The 23,970-nt window shown below is 32.7% G+C and overlaps 1 protein-coding gene across 1 annotated transcript; it reads left to right on the forward strand.

Moving 5' to 3' along the window:
* Positions 1-203: 203 nt before the first annotated feature.
* On the forward strand, positions 204-23,371 carry LOC117101959 (lethal(3)malignant brain tumor-like protein 4). The gene is made up of 18 exons (XM_033242092.1): positions 204-341; positions 5,496-6,066; positions 6,577-6,782; positions 9,156-9,258; positions 9,980-10,112; positions 10,659-10,837; positions 11,451-11,530; positions 12,019-12,253; positions 13,045-13,147; positions 15,012-15,229; positions 16,154-16,239; positions 16,830-17,080; positions 17,929-18,000; positions 18,299-18,433; positions 18,716-18,889; positions 19,656-19,702; positions 21,264-21,490; positions 21,804-23,371. Exons 2-18 carry the CDS (start codon positions 5,511-5,513, stop codon positions 21,930-21,932), a joined length of 2,934 nt encoding a protein of 977 aa, XP_033097983.1. The 5' UTR covers positions 204-341; positions 5,496-5,510; the 3' UTR covers positions 21,933-23,371.
* The last annotated feature ends 599 nt before the right edge of the window (positions 23,372-23,970 follow it).

The raw sequence follows: 23,970 nt of genomic DNA on the forward strand, positions 1-23,970 counted from the left end.
GCAGATATTTCAGTTAATTTTGATACGTTTGATTTAAAGAAAAGTTGAACATTAGATAAACAGATTTTGCAATATATTTTTTGACATTAGGTTATCAGTTATGCTTTGCAGTTAAAAATATACATTACAAACTATACATTTCTAAGGGGTACCGGCAAATTATTGAACGGCAGTACGGGTGCGTTTTGGTTGATTTGTTATGCAAATAATAGTGATGGCGGGCTCCATACTGGTACAGCTCATGGCGCAGATCCTACAAATGTGTTGATAGGAAAAGTTGAAAATCGACGCGATTTTCTGGAAAACGAAACATTTTTAAAGGACAAACTACTTAGTAGTCGGTAGGAAATAATTTGTTCTTCACTTTCCAGTGTTTAGAATTTACTGAGCATTCGATTTTATCCATTCATTTTAATGAAATATTTTTGCTACCTTCTTTCAAAACACGTTTGTGTAGCGAATAGCGTGCTCGGTCATTTGCAGATTGATGACCAACTTTCGAATCGGCCATTCAGAAGTTCTGACGACTCATTTTTGTTAAAATGTAACGTACTTTTAATATCAACTTAAATGGTGGCTGTAAGTTTAAATTTTATATCTATCCGATACACTTGTTTTATTTTCTATTTGTATTTAAATTTATTAAATTGAATTTACGATGGAAAATCATCAATCGATACGATACGCTCGAGCTCCTCATCTCCCTGTTCAGACGCCAAAAATACCCTGGACTTGGGTAGCGGAAGTGGAGAATGTTCGATAAAAATTCGATTCAAAAACCTGTTTCGTGTAAAAAATGTTGGAAGCAAGCTATTAATTTATAATCTTAGATAATTGTTTTTGCATTATGCCTATTTGATTATTTTTTCTTTTGTATTTTTATGCATAAAAATTGCACTTGCCTACAATGTTTTCTACGTATCTCGTTTTAAAAGTTCAAACTATCGAGATACGTACGTTAGGCCTAGGCTAGGCCCCTAGGCCTATCTTTGGTGGTTTCCTAATCGTCGCTTTTTCTCTGTTTACAAAGAAGACCACCAAATCGATAAAATATTAATGAATATAATATATTAATGCTTGAATAAATTATTAAATGACAGGGTTTACAAAATATTATCATGTTTGTAAAGTTAATATGAGAATTTACTTTATGATAAAACTCATCGCCGACAGTTTTCGAGTGAAGATGCCGAGTCCGAAAGGATTTTCCGAGGCCTACATGTTGTACGTACGTACGTACGTACCCCACATGCACGTGGAACATTTTTGTGACAAAAAAAAGAAACGGTTTTAGATATTGCCAGTTGAATTATTCGACCTTTTACCAATTGCCGATACTTATATAAAAATCTTAGTTAGCATAATTGTTATTTTGTTTGTGATGTATGGTTTAATTTCACTTCGAAATTTAGCCTATCTCCCTACCAAGACGATCCCTTCGAATGTTTGCAAACGTGTTTAATGATTTGCATATCTGTTGTCTTGTGGGAAACCTGGCGAAGCGAATAAAATTCAACATTATAATTCTGTATGTACGAAATAGTGCACATCTAACCATAATAAATCATTAGCGAAGATGCTGATAAATTTAAACATAAATAATAAAACTAACGGGAACAATTATATATGTTTTAGTTATGCCATTATACATTAAAAAATGTACTGTAAAAAATATAACAAAATTCTAGGCCAGTTAGAACCACCAACAAATTAGCTTATTCTGACAGAAAGTAGGCATTAATTTTTTATGAAACTTTTTTTATTGGAATAAAAATCATTATCAAGAGAATATGATGTAGTGATGATGGTAGTAGCAAACCCTTTGAACAGAAAAATTTGGGTCTGGCAAAGATGAAGTGTATTAACTATTGAGCTCACTTTGTTTATGTTAAACCTGTAATATAATAAGAAAAAAAAAATCCTTAAAATCAAACAAATAATGATGCTTAATATTTAAAATATTTTATTTATCAACTTCCACCGTGACACAGATTAAGATATTTTTCTAATTTTATCAACAATTTACTTTAAAATCCTTGACTACCTACTAATTTTTAAAGGTCTGCAAAGAATTAATATAAATTCTCTTGGCAAGAAAATTATTTTGTTAAAATTCTAATTTTCAACTGAAAGCAAAAAAATAAAAAATAAATTGCTGCTACCTCTTTACATACCTGTACGTCTTGCAGCTCCTTCAATGTCTTTTTACAACTTTTTATAGTAGGTTGATACTTTTTTATACCTTGTTTCGCAAACTTTTTTTTTTTTTTTTTTTAATCGTCAGAGGAGGGTGGGAAAAAAAATAAATATAACATTTTGTTTTCTTATTTAGCAAATGGTTTTTGCCAAAAACATCCAGACAGAGGGGAAAATAAAAATATATGTTATTGAATATAAACAGTATACTAGTGGGGTGTTTAATTACTTTAAATTTATATATTTAGGAAGAAGTATGCATACGGTATCTTATTTTTGGAGATTTTAAGACGGCAGAAAGCGTAATAAAAATAAAGAAAAACTTTTATTTTTTATTCTGAAAACAACACGGTATAAAACAAGTCTTGCCCAAGTTATATTAGTTCAGGCTGTTTATCATCTACTTATTGACTGATAGTAAGTTGGTTCTAATTTTCAGTTGAAAGCTGTACATTGAAATATACTAACAAGCAATTAATTTATTTCTTCAAGTTAGGTGGTAGTGGAGATTTATCTTTATGGTGAGGTCAAAACTCAAAAAATAAAATGCTGATTCAAAAGAATGTATAAGTTGTTTACAATGAAACGCTAAAATCAGTTTCACTGACTCGAGATATTTTATTATGAAAAAATACTGAAATTAACTGGTCTACTTTTTTTCTTCCTTTTTTTTTTGTTTATTTTCTCTCTCTTTTTTTTTTCTGTAACACCCTAACTTGCTAAACAAATAGTCTGTATAGGAAAAGAATAAAAAAGGAAAAGGAGAATTTCAGAAGCAAAAGCTTATAAAGATAAAACCTGTAGTCACAGGTACAGTTAAACATGTAATTATTATTGTGTAAAGGTAGATTCACACTGAATCCTAAAGTGGTTCGTATGGCTAAGAAATCGGATAAATAAAATCAAATCAGTGGTAAAGAATAGGGGGCGCGTACTAGAAGCGCATCAAAAAAGTTCTAGGTATTTTGGTTCGGATCAGGTGTGAATGCAGCTTAAATGCGTTTAAGCAATAAGCAAAACTGATAAATATTATTTAAAGGATTTCCTAGAACAAAAAACTGTATATGTCTGTGACATATACAATTAGCACATCTTTTTTTAAATATAAATAAATAATTTATCATTGTTTGATAACAACATTTCTTAAAAATACAAAAGAGAATAAAAGAAAAAAGAACCTTCTGTTTTCAATTTCCGTATTATCTAGCAAAACAATCACTATTCTTTACAAATAAAGAATATGTATTTCTTATGTTAATTTTTTTAATTTTCAATTGGAAAGTTAAAGCATGGTGTTGCTTAAGAAATGCAGTAAGGAATTCAAATATTGATATATTTTTTAATTTGCTCCCTACAGTATTACCAGTGAATCATAAAAATATAGACTAAACTTTAATTCAAATCCACACACACTATCAGCATTATAATAAGTTTAAGCAAATCATTAGGAAACAATCATTGAGCGTTAAGTAACATAATTGTTGGTATGGGCAGTGCCTTTATTGTATTCTCTGTTTTAAAAAAAAAACTCCATTTAAGTACCAACTTACATCGATTGCCATGTTACAATGTCCATATGGTGTTGAGTGAGCAATAAAAGGTCTTCCCCTCAATCAAGATAAGATCCAGTCTTAAACATATGCGACATTATCAAAAGCTCAATACCCATATTAAATTTTAAGTCATTCAGTTCTTATTTCCTGTATTGCACACTGAATTTCACAAGAATCACAATTACTACAGTAAATATTAAGTCTTTTTAACCCCCTGTTTGTAACTTACCTATGTTTGAATATTTATTGTTTTTCAATGTTGCTTTGTTGTTGTTAGTTCCTTACATTTAGTGATGGTGCCAGAAGGGAGGGAGAACAAGCCAAAAAAGGAATTTCTTTAGTAACATTTTTTATGGGTATAATAGTTCACTAATACTTGCTTAAACATTTGTTATTATTCTTACTATTTTATTGTTTGTATATTACATAAACATAATAAATTTTTAAAATTAATGTAAGCATACTGTATGACCAAAATTCTGAATACTGTGTGTGCTACTCTACATTGAAAAATTAAAATAACAGTTCCATTTTTATTGTTTTCAAAAGGTATACTATGTGGTGATATAATAATAAATATTTATTAGAAACCGTAAACTGTCAACAGTTAAGTCTAATCAATATTTTTGTGTGTATGATGAATCATTTAACGTGGTAGGGTATGTTATGTATGCAGCAAATTTTATCTGATTACTGAATGTGGCAATCACAGCTTTGTAGGAGATTTTATATACTTATTTTATCATTCATGCTAATTAATATCAAAAGAAAGTAAGTTTATTGTGATGGCAATTGAATTGATTCAACTTACAGTAAATCTTAAAATGTAATATATTTCATCATAGTTGTTTATGACGGCAAGTTTGCAGTAACCATTAACGCTATGATTGGCCATGTTCTGCACCATAAACAGCATGTGTAATACTATGCATATTGTGATTTTCTGTTCATTCAGGCTTGTATTTTTATACAATACAGCATCAAGATATGAACATATCTCATAATAAACGATTTTTGACACTGCTAAATGTCTTCAAATTTAAACTGTCTGGTAAAATCCAGAAAGTGGCAGCCAGAAAAATTCAATTTACGAATATGTTATCAATTTTCAATTGAAAATAGATCAAAACAATAAAGTTTTTATTGATTTTCTGATGTTTTAATACAGAATTCCTTAAATTAAGTACTACTAGCTAATTTAGGAGTAAATTCAAGACACGTACAGTATAGGAATTATGTTATTTATGAGTCTTTTAATTGACAAGAATTTTTTTTTTTGTTATAATTTTTTAAAGGAAAGCTAACACTTAACAACCAAGCAATTCAAAATTTGAATTTTAATTTGCTTTTTTTTTTTGCAGAGAGTACTTCTTAGAGGAAGATTATTGAAGTTTTAAGTAACTCAATGCAGTACCTTCTCAGTGCAGTTACATGACTCATGCAATATAATATAATATATTTATTTGTTATACCTTTTAGTTTTTATGTTTTAATATTTTGTGTTTAACCATATTGTAATAGTGTCTTTTTTTAAGTGTATTTTTAGCAACTGGCACAACAAATTTCACTGTTTACTTGTTTGATCGATTGCAATAGAGTATTCTTGATTGTTGACATGTTTACTTCATCAATTTAGTATCATGAATTCGGACCTAATCGGACAACAGTGCAAATGTATTTCAAGCGCATTACCAGAATAATTAATGAAAGATTTTATTTCTATTTTCTGTTTAATGTTTTTATAAGATGTGTTGCTGAAATATGGCTGAGATAAACACCAACAAAGTGATTTCACAGGATGAGCCCCCGTCGAAGAAGCTGAAAACTGTTAACGGAGAAGTTGGGGACAATGAAGTAAAATCAATCAAGGACCTTCCTCAGGTGAATGGTATGAAGTGTAATGCAAACGGTGAGAAACAAAGTGTGAATGATAAAAGAAAAGTAGTAAAAGATGATGTGAAGTTAGGAAGTAGTGACGATGATAAACCAAAGATGAGTGATGCTCACTCAGAGAAACCAAAGTCAGATGAGGTAAAGAATGAAGGAACCGAAACCAAATCTAAAACAGAATTGAACACAGATAAAGAACAATTAGAGAAACAAGGAAATTCATCGACAAATTATGATGGTCCACCAGCAGAAATGAGCGAAAACAAAGTTGTATCAAATTTGAGTCGAGATGATGAATCAGGCAAAGGGAGTGAAGGTTCCAAAGATGTTGAAGATGTACTGGAGCAAGGGAATGAGCTTCTGCGAGCAAGTGAGGAGGACTTGGAATCATCACCAATGGAAATGGAACATGGTGAAGCTATTGACGGTAACGTTTGCTCATTACATTAAGGATGAAAGTAAAAACAAATCCTTTAAAGATTGAAAAACGGGCATTAAAAAAACATTAAAAGGGGAAGTAAATTTGGATAAGAACATTTCATTAATCATATGGATAAGTATACATATTAAAAATTAAAAATAGTTTTATATAGTTTATAGTAGTTTTAGAAATATTTCACAGCTCGAAAAATATGTTCTATTATTAGTAGCATATTTTTAGACAACTTTCAGGAACTGAGCATTCTTTTTATCAGAATGATATTGGTAGAAGGCAAAATGCTAAAAATTGAAAAATCATGTATAAAATTAGGGTGGTATTCTTAGATATTTTCTTACGTATCTATGTAGGTCTTAAAATTCAGCAATAACATGCCAAGTATGCTAAAAAATAAGATCACCTTATCTTCTATAATCTTGTACTAGTGTTATTTAAAACCTCTAATTATGACATGATTTAGTATCATAACAAAGCATTATTGACCATTTCTTTCTAAAGAGGGCTGCTCTTCCTTGGACACATCCATGAATAGTTCTGTCCTCTCCAAGCTGCAGAATGATACAGACATAGGTGGTAACACTGGCTCAGACCCCTCCCCCACCCCACTCTTTGACACCGTAGATATGAAGACAGATTCATCAGATGTGGTAACAGGAATGGAATGGAAAGATGGTGTTGCATCCCTGGAAGGAAGTTCCCTCAAGGTAAATAGAATCACCCAATTATCATAACCTATCTCTCTGAATCATACATTCACTAGGTTTTACCATTATGTCTAATAGGTGATATTTTTGGGATAAATTCTGATACACATGTTTTTCTCTTTTTGTTCTTTTTAATTGAAAATAACTTCCATGTCCATTAAAGGAATAGTTATTGATAGTAAGATCTCGAATATTAGCAACACAGTTGCTTTTCCCAGACCAGAATAATTGATTTAAAGATTAAATGGGAAGTTTCCTAATCTTTGTAAAGTTATTAACTCACTCTGTGTGTGTGCGTACTCACTTCCTGGCGTTGGTACTACTACCTCGCAGGATGTGTAGAAAACGACAAAGAATGGAGTTTATTATAAGGCTTCAAACTTTCCCTCTGGCCAGGTATGAAGTACAAATATTTTAATTAGTTTAAAACTGTATTCTATAATGCAATCTATGTATATAATTATAATCTTAATTAGTTGTAAGTTGAATGGTATATTGTTTGATATACCATAAATTCTGATAAACAGATTGAGCACATTGTATTGTTGTTACCCTTGTTTAATTTTGACTTTGTACCCAGAGAATGTTCTTCCATGGTACTAACAATACTATCCATATTATTTACATAATAATTTATTTCTTTACGTTTGTTAATATGATTATAATTGTACTCAAAATATTATTAAACATTGATTAAAAACTTTCATTGTAATGAAGTATGAAGAGGTCTATGCTCAACATCAGTAATAATAATAATAATTCTGGATAAAAGGGAAAAAATGAAGATATAAGAAAGGCAACAAAGATTAAAGATGTATCTGAAAAACCATCTATAACAAAGTGGGAGTGGGCAGGCCATGTAACTTGCATGGACCATAACAGGTGGGCCAAAAAGTTAACAGTATGGAGGCCATCGGACACAAAAAAAAAAGAGGAACACCTAACAAGAGATAGAGTGAACTTTTCCAGAAGGAGCTTGGTGCGAACTGGGCAAATCTGGCAAAGAACAGATCAGAATGGAGTTTGAGGAAGCCATCGGCCAGCAGTGGCCTGACAGGCTGATGATGATGTAATGAACATTCTTAAATTAAAATGTAGGCTATGGTCTTGTAAAAGGTTAATTAAGCACTATGGAAATTTTATACATGTGTTTATTGTTTTCAACTACATATATTTTTGAGTTTTTATACAGATAAAAGTATTAAAATGTAATGTACAAAGACTTAGATGCGTTGAAATGCTAAACCTGGGGTGAGCATAAAAATTGGGCCTAAAGTGAATTTTTGATTTAACACAGAGGGCCGCACCCAAACTTTAATGTTTCCAGTGAGCTTCCAAAAACCTCCAAGCACTGCTTTACACCATTTTATTCTCAGTTTTAATGTTACCTTTTACATATGATTGGTGTTGGGCCATAAAAAACAAGGTGTTTTCTAGCCAATGTTGCTTGGAGGGCCGCACACATAGGGTTTTTAATTCATTTTCACGGGCCGCAAAAAAATCGCTGCATGCAGCCCGTAGGCTGCACTTTGTCCACCTGTATACTAAACAATTTTGTAGTTACCAATCGATTTAACTTGTTTGAAAAGATAAATAATTATATTTTTAATTATATTTCTGTATTTGTAAGATTGATTATAATAATTATTTAAACCTCTTTCCTTTTTTGTGTAACTGTTTTTATTGTTGGTCAGTTTTTTGTTTTATTGTTCTTGATGTATGTCCAATTTCTCCCCACTCAAACTTCATGGAACTAGAGTTATTCTTTACTTATATGTTTAAGGTTATTAACTCTGAGAGTGTTCATACTGCTATACAAATTACTCATTCTCATTTTCTGTTGGGAGTAATGATATTTTTCATTGAGATTTCATTGTGTTAAACTACATTACATGGCATAAAAAATTGAGTAAATTTACTAGCTTTACAAACTGTGAAGTGTATTAAGATTTTCGTAATTGTTTGGGATGTTTGTAAATTTTCCAATGGGAAAATCCACAGTTAAAATTCAACTGTTGCATTTTGACAAATTATCTATTTGTTTTCATAATTCAGAAAAAGTGCTCTTTTTCAGGTAGGCTGACACTCAAATTATTGTGAAATTGCTGAGATTATTTTTTTTGGAGACTTGGGAGGTGTGGGTTTCGCTTATTCCAGTTCATCTTTTGCCATGATAGGTTTAACAAGCTCTGATATAATCTTCCACACTCTGTTGTTGACTCTTCAAACAAACATTCAAATGCACAGTAGCATGTGTACATGGACTCCCTTTTGTTAAGCTTTTTCTTTGTTTTTGTTTGCTTTGTACAGTGCCTCATACTAGCTTACAGTAACCCTGTATGTTTTAAACTGGCATTTTTTTTCCCATTTCAGTTTAAAATGAACGAGTTTGGCATGATAGAACTGATAAATGAAGACGAATCAATAGCAACCAACGATAATATACCTAGTACCAGCCAAACCGATACTGTTAAAGGTACCAGATAAGTGGACAAGAATATAATTCCTAATTTACCCTCTAGTGTAGATTCATATATTGAGCAGTACTTTTATTTAAAAAGAACAATCAGGCTGAAAATGGTTTAAAATATGAACCTTATTTTCAGTAGGTGCGACTATGCAATACCCTCTATAATACAGTCACAATTATTTTGTTGTACAATAATTTTTTTTATCTTTAAAAAGTGTGTAAAATAAGAAAAAATGAAAATATTTTGAGCTTGAAATCGGCAAAAAGAATAAGAACACTGACCCTAGGCAAAATTTTACTGGTTCTAATCTAAAAAAAAAAAATGCACTGTATATTTTTTCCAACCATGAAAAAATAGGTAATTGTAAAAGAAGCCCCCTTTATCAGAGGCAGATAAAAGGGGCCTTAGGCTTTCTAAATTTTTGAAAATCGGAAATAAAATGGGGGAAAAATTACATTCAGTTTCTAAGTCTAAGAGTGCCATTCCTGTTATCCAGAGGTGCCATAGCCATAAGAATTTTACTTCAGCCACAACTATGGTAGGGCTAAAGTGGTCCTCCATCTTTCAACCTCCTCCCTTGGAATCCCTCTCTTTGAATTCCAGGATCTGCTACTGGTATTTATATCCCAAGATATTTACTGGTATGTATTAAATAGCTGCAGCTAAAATAATATATATCTAAATTACCAATACTTTATAATCAACAAGTTTGTTAATGTTTTGTAGTGAAAATTGAGCAGCCAGACGACATGTCCGGACTGTTAGTTTGTGAGCAATGTGGTAAACAAGGGAAACTTCACGAATTCTGTCGTTCGGGGCGTTTCTGTAGTCAGTCATGTGTTGGAGCGTATGCCAGCAAGTAAGTAACACTTAATTAAGTAGATATGTATCTTTCCTGCATTTACATATGTATCTGTCCTCGGTTGTCTACAAGAGCACTTGCAAGGGCGCCCTCAGTTACAACTTTAACATGATTGTACTGTAATTAGCAGTCAACATGTGCATTAGGTAGTTGACGTTGAAAGCCTAAGTTTCTTCGTACAATGCCTTTATAGGCCCATAACCAGGGAAGATGCTATGGTTCAGTCGAACTCGCTTTTCAAGTAAAGTACTTATCATTGCATCAGTTAATATCAAAATTGGTATGTATGAATTCAAAAAGCATGCATAAAAAATCTTTTGATGTCATACATTCTCAGCCTGTAGCGTACCAATGCTGGACAAAGGCCTGTCCCAAATCAAACCATCTGTTTTTTCTTTTGTCAGTCTTTTCCATGAGCCCTGTCGTCCCAGCTTTTGTCATTGAATGAATAATAATGCCTTCAATATTTCAACCTTTCTGAAGTTAAAAATGTCCACAAGGTTTTAAAAATACTATTTCCAATGATTTGTACTTGTAATGTAGACAAGGACTGATACGCAAAGAAAATGACAAGAAAGCGCTGATGTTGGATACAAAGAAGAAAGATGGCCGAAAGAAGAAGCTAAAGCTAGGTGATAAGGGCAAAGTTCATGGTGACTTAAAGATGAAATTACAAATGAAAGGTACAGATTGGGTCAAGGCAGCCGAGAAGCCAAAAGCAGGTTACTATAACAACTTGTTACTACTGCGCTTACTTTGTCAAATTTTTTATATGCTAATTTTCGGCACTCGCACATACTTCTTAGGGAAATAATAATATATATTAACATAAATTTTAAAATAAAATAAGCAAAACATGCAGTTTGTGAAGGTAGGATCATATTGGCCGTAGAAGCAAGATAATATACATAGATATTTCTCTGTACTGATCACTGATAATTTAACGAAATAATACACTATATCGAACATATTCCTGTTGTAAATTTATAGATAAATAGTAAATAGTTATAATGGATGCTATGTTAATAAACAATTAGGCTTGGTTACTGTCAATTTATGTTATAATACTTCTTAAGAAAGAACCATCAATAATCTTAAAACAAGTAAACGGTAGTTTATAGTTAAATGTCTAAAAACAAATGACAAAAGAAATTATTCAGTTTATTTTACTGCAGCCAATTTTGCAGGATCCATTCTGTTAGGAATACAATGAAGCATATAATAGATTGTTTTTGTACAATACATTATCTTAAATGAAAATGTGAATCACAGAATCAAGTATGTATACAGTACATAATATTAAGTACTTGTATTGTATTTTTTTCAACTTTTTAGGAAAGAAAAAAGGATTTATCTGGTCACATTACTTAGAGCAAGAAAAAGCAAGAGCTGCGCCAGCTAGGCTATTTAAAGATGCAAGTTGTTTATACAGTATTTCATTATTTCCTTTAGTTGTTTCTATTTATAAACATTGTGGCTATGTATGTGGATTGTTTTTTGTTTTTTTTTTTGTTGCAAAAAATAGATATAAAAATATGATATAAAAACAATTTAACACATTGACATGATATTTACATTGGACAAGAAAAAAGATAAATGTTATGATATATATTTTTGGTTATTGAAAGCTTTTTTAGAGACAAATGTATTTTGTGTAGTTGAAATTCTGTATTTTGGTTTAAAATATTTTTTGATATTTAAGAATTTAGGCCAATCTTAGCATTGCTGTTTATGTGACAGCTTCCTTCATTGACTGAAAGGTAAAAGTTTTGTTACCTTTTATTATTTTATTATTATTATTATTATTATTATTATAATACCTTTTAGAATTTACTATGCTAATTTGTTCATAAATAATCTACTTCCATAAATAAAATTTTCCTCTTTTTTTTTATATATGCAGCCATTTCCCACGGGAAGGAACAATTTCCGTGTTGGAATGAAATTAGAAGGAATTGACCCCAAGCACCCATCCATGTTCTGTGTACTCTCTATCAGCGAGGTTAGAGGTTATAGGTTGCGTCTACACTTTGATGGCTACTCAGAATGTTATGATTTCTGGGTAAATGCTGACTCCCCAGACATTCAGCCTGCTGGCACTTGCGAGAAAACAGGACATAAACTATGCCCCCCAAAAGGTGTGTCATATATTGGCCATGTTATCACACGGCAGCTAACGGTTAGTACGATCCGGATCCTGCTAACCGTTAGCTGCCGTGTGTCGATAAAAGAAAATCCCGATCCGGATACCAAAAATATGATGATCGAATCACTGGCCAATAAGAAACTGGAAATTGTAAACGCGTATGTGTGATTGGTTGATAATAGAAACGTGCTCAACTTGCTAACCGATAGCACAATCCAGATACCGCTAACAGTTAACGCTAATGGTTAACTGCCGATCCAGATACTAATGCTCTCGTGAGAACCAGGCTTTAGTGTCGGAGGAAAATTTTATAACCTTTACGTTTCATTCCAGGTTTAGTTTTGATGGAATGTCACTCAGCTCAATTTGCTATCATAAATATATACTGTCTGTTGTAAAATCAAAGAAACAAACATAAAATAATTCAATTAAAGCATTGTCTTGTTTATTTAATTGGATGAAATATATTTTGATGCCATAATGGAAACATGTTTTCACTGATCTACTGATTTTGTACTACAAAATTCATTAAAATTGATCATTTGCAATTTTTAAGGTTCATAAAATGAAAAAAAATAAAACATTGTATATGCATCTGTCATTTAGCAAGAATTTAGTTTCAATCCATTTCTTATTTTATTTGCAAGCTTTTAGTCAATTTTACGCAATAAGGGAAGACGAGTAAATTAACACAATTACCAGTAATTTCCATTTATATTTTTGATTTTTTTTTTTTTCAATTTGTATATTGATATATGTTATGTTTGTATTTGACACTAATAGGCTTCTCGAGTGACAGCTTTGTTTGGAGCCAATATCTGAGAATGAGCAAGGCACAAGCTCCACCCAAGAATTATTTTAAAATTTATGAATCTGTGAGTTGTGTGTTAGTTCATTCAATGTTTTATATTTTTTATTTTTTTTAAAGCAAATTAAGAAGAATATTGCAAAAAATAATTTAAAAAAAACATCAAAATGCAATACAATGCTGGGGAGCAGCAAAAGTGGAATTAACCACTAACATCTGCATGATGTGGAACTGGAGTTTTAGATGCTCAATTTCTAATGGCAAAATAAATAACTCTGCTTGGAAAACCATAAACAGAAAACATACTCTAGTTTATTCTGGTAATAATGATAATAATAATGTTACATATAGTGCATATTTCCCAAATGGTGTCCTAAAGGGGCTCATCCATTATTTTCATTTTTTTTTTTTTTCAAAAGTACAAAACATACTCTTATTTTGAGGCCATCAATCTTTTTTATAAAAGAGTAGGCCTAAACTGTCAACCCCTAAAACATACATTTTGTACTCTTGCGGATATAATGGAAATTTTCTAAATATAGTGAATTTTCAACAATTACTGTTTATTATTTTTTATCTTTGATTCAGGAAAATCCGCTTCACAGTATCGGTTTCAAAAAAGGTATGAAATTGGAAGCAGTGGATAAGAAGAACCCGTCATTGATATGCGTTGCTACTGTAGCCGATGTGATGAACAATCGCTTCCTCATTCACTTTGATGCATGGGAGGATATGTACGATTATTGGTGCGATGCAACGTCCCCTTATATCCATCCTGTTGGCTGGTGTCAAGAGAATGGCAAGATATTGTCACCTCCCAATGGGTCTCTTATACACATCTATTTACTATGCTAATTTGTTCATAAATAATCTACTTCCATAAATAAAATTTTCCTCTTTTTTTTTATATATGCAGCCATTTCCCACGGGAAGGAACAATTTCCGTGTTGGAATGAAATTAGAAGGAATTGACCCCAAGCACCCATCCATGTTCTGTGTACTCTCTATCAGCGAGGTTAGAGGTTATAGGTTGCGTCTACACTTTGATGGCTACTCAGAATGTTATGATTTCTGGGTAAATGCTGACTCCCCAGACATTCAGCCTGCTGGCACTTGCGAGAAAACAGGACATAAACTATGCCCCCCAAAAGGTGTGTCATATATTGGCCATGTTATCACACGGCAGCTAACGGTTAGTACGATCCGGATCCTGCTAACCGTTAGCTGCCGTGTGTCGATAAAAGAAAATCCCGATCCGGATACCAAAAATATGATGATCGAATCACTGGCCAATAAGAAACTGGAAATTGTAAACGCGTATGTGTGACAGCTTTGTTTGGAGCCAATATCTGAGAATGAGCAAGGCACAAGCTCCACCCAAGAATTATTTTAAAATTTATGAATCTGTGAGTTGTGTGTTAGTTCATTCAATGTTTTATATTTTTTTTTTTTTTTAAGCAAATTAAGAAGAATATTGCAAAAAATAATTTAAAAAAACATCAAAATGCAATACAATGCTGGGGAGCAGCAAAAGTGGAATTAACCACTAAAATCTGCATGATGTGGAACTGGAGTTTTAGATGCTCAATTTCTAATGGCAAAATAAATAACTCTGCTTGGAAAACCATAGACAGAAAACATACTCTAGTTTATTCTGGTAATAATGATAATAATAATGTTACATATAGTGCATATTTCCCAAATGGTGTCCTAAAGGGGCTCATCCATTATTTTCAGTTTTTTTTTTTTTCAAAAGTACAAAACATACTCTTATTTTGAGGCCATCAATCTTTTTTATAAAAGAGTAGGCCTAAACTGTCAACCCCTAAAACATACATTTTGTACTCTTGCGGATATAATGGAAATTTTCTAAATATAGTGAATTTTCAACAATTACTGTTTATTATTTTTTATCTTTGATTCAGGAAAATCCGCTTCACAGTATCGGTTTCAAAAAAGGTATGAAATTGGAAGCAGTGGATAAGAAGAACCCGTCATTGATATGCGTTGCTACTGTAGCCGATGTGATGAACAATCGCTTCCTCATTCACTTTGATGCATGGGAGGATATGTACGATTATTGGTGCGATGCAACGTCCCCTTATATCCATCCTGTTGGCTGGTGTCAAGAGAATGGCAAGATATTGTCACCTCCCAATGGTATGTGTTATTTGAGTTCATAATAGTGTAGCATGTTTGTTTGTTGCCTTTACACAGGCGAGTCAGATTGCTTGATTGATTGATTGTTTTCCCTAGAACTCTCCAGATATTTGTTCAAAGCATTGTGTTTCTTTCCATGAACATTGGAAGTTGGACAGTGCTTTATTTCATCAGGCCAAGTTTGATCAAACATTATCTTTCAAATCTGACAACAAAATTTGATAATATTTGATATATTAATGCAAAATAAACAATAGGCTAGCAAAGGAAGCAATGTAGACAGTATAAGATAATGTACATTTACATAGTTACCAACCTGAGAGATTTGAAATGCGTGACTATAGTTGGCTGGGGGCCACCAGGGACCCCTCCGGGGTTCAGTGGCGGAGCCCCGGTGGGGTCCCAGCTTCAGTCACATAGGCCTAATCAACAGTTTGTTGTGACAATGAATGCGCAAACCCGCACGCGCCTCGTAGATCCTACTAATTGCGTGGTTGACTGGGTTGTTTTGGTAGAAATTTTGTTGGTGAATTGATTCTTGAATGTGATAACAAAAGCTCTCTAATGGCTCAAGTTACTTCATGACTGTTTTTATTTCATTAATAAAACAAATTTCTTCTAATTTTAAACACATTTTCCACTGAATTCGTGATAATTTGTTATCACGCATAGACTTGTGCTTAATGCTAACAAATTTATGATCATGCATGTGTTTCTGCAAAATGCGTGTTTCATCCAAAATCACTTTGAAATGCGGGACCGTCCCGCACGATGCGAGACAATTGGTAACTATGCATTTATTTGTCATTATTCATAGGAAAATATGTTTCAAATTTCTCTTTCTTGATATAAAGAAGTTTATAATAAATAAATATCAGAAGACAACCACATATTTAGTGATTAAGTTTTTTTTCTAAACTTTAGACTACCCAGATGTTGCAAATTTTACGTGGGCAGATTACCTGCAGAGGAAGAAGGCAGTTTCTGTCCCAGCAAGGGCTTTCAAACCTGTAAGTACAGAAAAAAGTACAGTAACATCTCCCAATTACATACCCCTCCGTCCGAACTGGCCTATACTACAAATTGCAGGGCTAGGTAGGCCTAAGCCTTGCCATGGCACCAACAATTTGTCACTGTTTTCTGCTGTGCAGTAGATGCCTGTACAAGCATATGCACAACTCAAAATGGAATATATCTTTGCTAAAAACGAATGATTGATATTGCTTGCTTTAAGCTTTTGCCAATTTATTGGTTTAAATGTTTTTTGTTCTTAACTGATTTACATTATTTTGAATACTTTTAAATACAATTTTAAGTGTTTTCGTAATGACATCATCGCTGCTAATTCAGGGGTTCGTAAAATCAAGAGTTTGTTAATGGAAGGTTTGTAATTGGGAGGTGTTACTGTATAACAATAATTGTTAAATTCAAGTTGATAGGCATATAGTACATCAAAATATCATGATCAGTAAATTGGTTAGAAATATCCGTCGGTAATTAGGTTTGGTAGAGACAAACAAAGATTTTTCTTGTTTAGAGAAAAACCTTTTATTAAATTTTCTATATTAATATTTCCAAAATAATTTTGTTTGACATCTAGAGGGCACCATTGGGCTTTCAAATTGGCATGAAGCTAGAAGTTGTTGATAAACGTAATCCAAGTCTGATTCGAGCAGCAACCATAGTAGATGCAGAAAACCACCGTGTCAAAGTGCATTTTGATGGATGGTCAGATATTTATGACTACTGGGTAGATGACGATAGTCCTGACATTCACCCGGCTGGTTGGTGTACTAAGACAGGTCATCCGTTGCAACCGCCAATTAGTCCAGCTGACCTCGTAGACAAAGAGTGAGTGATAATAGTGACACCCTAGATAATAGCAGAGTTTGCAATATTTATGCTTGATTATTTTTCTTGGGTTTTTTTTTACTATTACAGTAATATAATAATTAATTGTATATATGAATATATTTCTGATCAGTGCTACACAGAAGAAAAAAATAGAAACAGTTTCACTAAATTGCTGTACAAAATTAGAATTACCGTAAAATGTTGAATTGAAGCCCCTTCTTTAGTTTGCAAAATTAGCCTCGAAAAGAAACCTGTTTTTCAAGATAGCATAGGCTTCTTTTTGAGGTTGTACATACACTGTACATGAATTTCAAAAAACAAAATAAATTAAACACAAGCTTGGTTTATACAGTAGTTTAGGTAATTTAATGCCAGTTAAATACACTCTATGATACAGATTGATGTTACAGTGGCCATATTAATTGTTTTATAGTAAAAATTCATAAAATTTACAGCATTCATTTTGAAAAGAAGCCCACCTATTTACTTTACAAAAATAGTCTTGAAAAGAACCCCATCTCGTAAAGAAGCCCATCAAAAGTTTGCAAAAAAAAAAATGAAGCAGTCCAGGGCTTCAATTCGAGATTTTACGGTATTTTACTAGTAACCTGTTTTAAAAACTGTGTGTTATAAGTTATTATAATAAAAAATTATTCTTAATGTATTTTTTATTAACAGCAAGTTGGTAAATAACAGTCCCAAAGCATTACATTATCTGAAGTGTTTGCTTCATTGGATGTGAATGAGGATGTTCCTGCTCAAACCACATTCAATCAGCTAAGAATTTAACATTAATTTGAATATATTGTAATATTTTTTTATACCATGCTGCTTTTTTTTTTCAGGATTGGTTGCCCAACCCCAGGTTGTAATGGTATAGGCCACATCAAAGGTGCTAAGTATACTGGACATCACAGGTAAGTACATCTTTATTCATTTTGCTAACTGTTGATAAAGTGTTAGGGTTTGATGAAGATGGTAGCCAAACTCATAAATAGATTAGTTTCACTGTCTATTTAACATAGCGAACACAGCTTTCAAAGATAATGGTCGTGTATTTATATAGTGTCATCCACAGTCAACATTATATCCAGCCAGATTTTTCTTTAAAGTAAATTAACCTGGAAATGTGACAAAAACCCAGATTGATAAAATTCAGCTGCCAGTGTAAACTTTTAAATTGTTAATATATTATTTTTTTCTCTTTTAATAAAGTGCTTTCGGGTGTCCATATTCCACACTAAACATGAACAAAGAGGGCGTCATTCAGGATCGTATCACATTGTCTGGATTGAAAGCTGTTCCTGTTGAACTCACAAAGAAGGTTGTACTGGGATCACCAGAATTCAAGTTAGTATTTATTATGTTTTTTTAAAAGATATAGTGTTTCTTAAACCTATATTCTACTTTTCTGGGATCACCAGAATTCAAGTTAGTATTTATTATGTTTTTTTAAAAGATATAGTGTTTCTTAAACCTATATTCTACATCAGTTTTATGAACTAAATTTTTTTTTATAATAATTGGTTTTTTCCTGCCTTAAAGGGTGTATTATGTAATGTTACAAAAATATAGAGATAAGCTTAGAGCTTATATTTTTTCATTTTTTATACTTTTTAAATCTTTTTAAAGGTGTCCAACAAATGGCTGCGATGGCTTAGGTCATGTGACTGGTAAATATTCCTATCACCACAAACTCTCAGGCTGTCCGATGTCGCTTAACAATACCACAAAGATCAAAAGCCCAAGTCCACCACAAAGGGGGCGCCCTCCACTGTCGAAGAAGCTACCACGAGGTCGAAAAAGGTAGATTATTGTTTTTGTCATCACAAAAAATCTTTATAGTATTAACTGTATTTTAGGTCCTGAGATGAGACTTATTTTCAATTACTAATTTACACTTTTCCAAAAACAGTATTGAGAATGAGTTTTGAATTAAAAAAAAGGGTGGTTCCGAAATTGTCAAGAGCGCACATTAACTTTGCCTGTCCTCTTTGGGGGAGGTAACCGTTGTTTTTAAGGCATCCTGCTCTTCTTTAAGTACATCATAGATAAATTGAATACAAAATCAAAATTTGTTACTTGCATCCACACTGTAATCATATATCAGGCAGTTTTTTCTTGATATTATCTTAACTTCATCTTCACCACTGACATCATTATCATCCTCAAAGCTTAGTTAGCTTATGTTTTTTTAATGAATTAAAATTGTATGTGCCAGTTGAGATTAGGTATAAGCCATTGTTGCTGTTGCCCATGAGCATGTCAATTTTTTTTAAAGACCAATTTAAAGCTAAGATAATGTATATTTAGTTTTTTATATTAAGTAGAATAGACTAATATATTTAGGGCCACCTTATCCTTTCTAACCTGAAATCAGTGGAGGTGCCAGGATTTGCCAAACGAGGATCTGAGATTTGATCTAACCTGTTGTCAAATTTGGTCTTGTTTAGTTCTATGATGTATAGAATATCTTTTCTTGTGCAGTGCAGTGTGTATGAATAGCATTGCCAAAATGTGATTGAGAATCAAGCTTCTTATAAATGACTTGAAATTTATTATGTGCTTTTAGATCAAAGAAATCACTGGATGGAGAACTAAGAGAAAAAGCTGAAAAAGGTAAATAATATTGTTATTATTTCAGAAATATTCCCTTAATGTACACAGTTTATGCTTAACTTTATTGTATACTTATAGCTTATGTCTTAAGTAGGATGGATCAACTTAGGGTCTTTGGCTCTGCAAACCACCAGAATTTGAATTTAATGAGACGTAATTTTGATTATTGTTAGATTTGTTTAACACAAGGTATTTTGGGTAGAGAGACAAATGTATGTATGTATGGTGTGTAGCTCCAAGGACACAAGCAATATGACCTCATTAAGGCCTGTTTTACGATAATGATAACCATAAAGAGCTAAAAAGCAATTGCTCATATAGAAAATAAAAGAGAAGTTTTTACACTAGGATGATTCGATAACAATTTATTGTGTATATGGTAACATAACATATTTTTGACAAATCAATTCATTTGAATTTATTTATCAAAATATGTTTGTAACGTATAAACGATAATTCATTATTGAATCGTCCCAGTGTAAAAAAACTAATCTTATTCCTTTTATTTTCTACATGAACAATTGCTTTTTAGCTTTTTAACCATTATCATTATCGTTGCAAGTATAAACACACGCTTTTACCCATTTTACACTGCCAAGATGAGAATAAGCCTGTGTTAATCCCGGAATGGTAAAGGATGCATTTTCATTTACATCAAACGAAAAAATCCGGGTTGATCCCAAGTTGCACCCACCTTACACTGGCAACAAACTCTGGTTCAAATACTGCCCTCAATTTTTGTTGCGATGGTGATCATCACTTCGCTCGATTTCCTCGTTTTGATGCAGCTGCAATTATTATGAATATTGAAGCAATGTATTTGCAAATTGTTTTTTAAATTAAACGAATTAAATCAGCAGTTTGGTGATCACGTCTATACAGAAGTGTAGGAGGTTTAATTTGAAAGGTGTCTTGGCCTAGCAAAGTTTAGGCGTACCTCACCACAGCTGCGGTAGGCATAGTGGCCATTCGTAGCATAATTATACTTTTTGGCATAATTTGGACCCCGTAGCATGTAGTATTAATGCTACGCATAATTTCATGAAAACGTAGCATAATTTAGAATTGATGTAAATTTTATTACATTTAGAAAAATAATTGCCAAAAAATGTGAAAGTGCCATTTCTGAGCATCTAGTGGTGCCCGTTTTTAACATTTTCTCTCCTCACCTAAAACGAATGTGTTAAATCCAATTTTGGCCAAATATGCTATTTTGAAAGCCACAAGCACTGCATACCCAACTGTCGTGTATCTAAGTGCTGAAATGTTAGTTAAATCCATGGCAGTCGTGTATATATCTACTATTTGAGGCGTAGCATAATTTTACTCCAGCCAATGACATAATTTCATATGAGAAAGTAGCCACACTTGGTGGTAGGCGCCATGTAAGGCCTACTCTGGAATCAAACGAATATTGTAAAATCCTGGGTTGTGTTCGGAGTTCTGCTGGCAGTGTAAATGGGGAATCAGTTTAAAGGCAAAACCCTTGCCCACCATATGATTCTACAAAAACAAAAACTGTTGATTATAGTAAAATGATTGTAAACATTTTTCTTACCAGATGGCAACAATTTACATAACCAACTACACCAGTCTGTGTTCATGTCAGCAATGTCACCCCACCCTGTCAGGGATTTACCCCTCTGTTGGGAACAGCATACCAAGCTGTTGCCAGGTGTTTCGGAGATCCCAACGAGTATTGTCACCAAGTGGAACCAAAGCGATGTGTCAGAATTTGTCAGCAGGCTCCCAGGATGCACGGAACATGCAAAGAAGTTTGCAGAAGAGGTAAGCCATGAAGAGTTTATAGAATATGTGTTTATCATGACTTTTTAAAATTGGGACTAGGTTGAGCATAATTTAACTTTATAGTTCTCTCTAGGAAAAAGTATGTTGAATACTAATATTGTAACATCAATTTAACAAAGTTAATCTGAATATTAAGTACATTATCTTAAGTAATATGCAGTTTGTAAAGTTGACATTGCAAATGAAAAAAAAAAAAAACAACCAGCAGTTCTTTCATGTATTCTGACAAATTACACTTTGCATTAATATTTGTGGCATGTGCTAACCTCTCTTCTCATTTTCTTTAAATCAGCAAATCGATGGAGAGGCATTCCTACTCCTGACACAGACTGACTTAGTGAAGATAATGAACATCAAGTTAGGCCCAGCTGTGAAGATCTTTAATGCTATCCTCATCCTGAAGAGCCAGGAGGAGCTATGAGCCTGCTGAGCACCACCAGCAAAACTGGTTGCTTGTGATTTATTATTGTCTCTATATCCATCTGTCAGTGTATAGGCTGCATAATGCAATTGTCTGTGTTATGTGCCAACTTTTTAATCAGTAGTCTGTACTGCAGTTATAGATTTCATGGGATTGGATATGTTTTTATTTTCAAATTGTTTAATATGTTTTAAAAGTGATATTGAGTGAGAAAAATCTAGCCACACTGACATATCTAAATGTGAAGCATGTTGGTGGGGAATCTAGAAAGGTTTGCTCCCTAGAGATCCCTCTCCTCCTGAAAGTTTCCTGGGCAAACTATTTTCACTCAAGCAGTTAAAAATCACAGCATTTTCCAACTAGTGCCCCTATATTGTGTTGCCATTAGCCCACCATGTCAGTAAGCCTACATATGTATCATTCTATCCAGTCTGGTTGTTTTGGACCTTTTATAAACTCATTATGAAGCTTGGGAAACGAAGTTGTTTTAGTTGTATTGCCTGGTACACAACACCATTCTGCACCTTTATTATGTAGCAAGCTGTTGATCATATAATTCAGTATTTTCTCATAATATATTTATAAGCACATAATACTGTTATATGAATACGCACATATTTACTTAAGAGTAATACAATATAACATTATATATGCGTATACTGTATGCATATACTGCTGACAGAATTGCACAAACATGAAGATAATTAATAGCAATGTACATCCATGCTTTCATACACATACATATCCTTACCCCAGCATACAAATTATGTGTGTATAGATACACATATATTTTATGTTTAAAAAGACCATAATGTATATGCACTATAATTTTTGTATACATAGAGTACATTAAATATTTATATGTATATTATACAGTATATAAGTATATTACATACTGTATAGTTATATTTCAAAGTAGCTATCATTATTGTAATAAGAACATATTGAAATATTATTTCCTAATTTTAATATAGTGTGTACATTTATCTCAATGACTTAGAGCTATCCTATTTTCTATCGCTTTTCATGTTCTGAGCACTGTTTTATGAGGAATAGCCTACATATTGATATTTTCGAATAGTAAAAATTTAGGCCTACATTACTTTTAATGTGTCTCACAAATGCTGTGTACATTTACTGTACGTTCTGAGTCGGAACATGTAGAAGAGGTTGCATTGCTTCAGTCAATCTTAGAATGAAGTTTTCTGGATGTTTACATTTTAAAAGCATTGAAAAAATATCAGCTTACCAAAATGATGAAGTTGAACTTGCAGGGATGCACCTTTAAATTGTAAGTGGTGCATGATGGGATAGGTGATTTATATAATAATGTCGTCACAAGTGAGTATATTGTACTAATGTATACCCATATGTTGCGTTGGCAGCGAATTCTTGGTTTGTACAGAATAAATGTTCAAATTGAAAGATTCAATACTTAATTCAAGATGTTTATTCATTCGTTAAGATTCGTGGTTTCTGTTGTGGCTAAAATTTGTGCAAGTCACCTGAACATCATTAAAAATGGAATGTTTGTATCAGTAAGATATGCAATAATATTGAGCACAACACAGTGGTTAATCCAGAGATGTCAGAAAGTGGGGGGAGCCTGAAATTTGGGCTGATTGAGGTAACACCACCCTAGAGGGTTCGGGGGAATTTCCGCGCAAAATTATTGTTCTCTAGATGCCTGAAAATTACCTCTGAGCCGTTTTGGGTGATCAATTTTTTTTTTTTTTTTTTTTTTTTTCTTTCCAAAAGGGGGCCCCCCCCCCGCCCACACCCCCCACCCCCCAACAAAAAAAATCCTCCTCTGAAACACATACAGTACTTAATGCAACTTTGAAGGAACTGTTCAGTCAATTTATTATAAATATTATTGAAAGTACAATAGTAGTCACTTCATGGTAGACATTTGGTCTCCGTCCACTACTAAGAATAAGATGCAAAACCATTGGTTTTGTATAGGCCTATTATATTCTATATAATCTTCGAGCAGGCAATAATTGGTAGCATTGCCACGCTGCTGAATTATTGACGG

This window comes from Anneissia japonica, unplaced genomic scaffold (assembly GCF_011630105.1).
Source record: "Anneissia japonica isolate Jap-2015-1 unplaced genomic scaffold, ASM1163010v1 scaffold997_len2565447_cov190, whole genome shotgun sequence".
NCBI lineage: Eukaryota > Metazoa > Echinodermata > Crinoidea > Comatulida > Comatulidae > Anneissia > Anneissia japonica.

What these genes read in the sequence shown, in the direction of transcription:
- LOC117101959 (XM_033242092.1), top strand. Translation starts at nt 5,511, where the DNA reads ATGGCTGAGATAAACACCAACAAAGTGATTTCACAGGATGAGCCCCCG. An exon ending in TAAACTATGCCCCCCAAAAG is followed by an intron (nt 12,254 to 13,044) that starts GTGTGTCATATA and finishes TGACACTAATAG; the next exon opens with GCTTCTCGAGTGACAGCTTT. An exon ending in AAGAGAAAAAGCTGAAAAAG is followed by an intron (nt 19,703 to 21,263) that starts GTAAATAATATT and finishes TTTTCTTACCAG; the next exon opens with ATGGCAACAATTTACATAAC.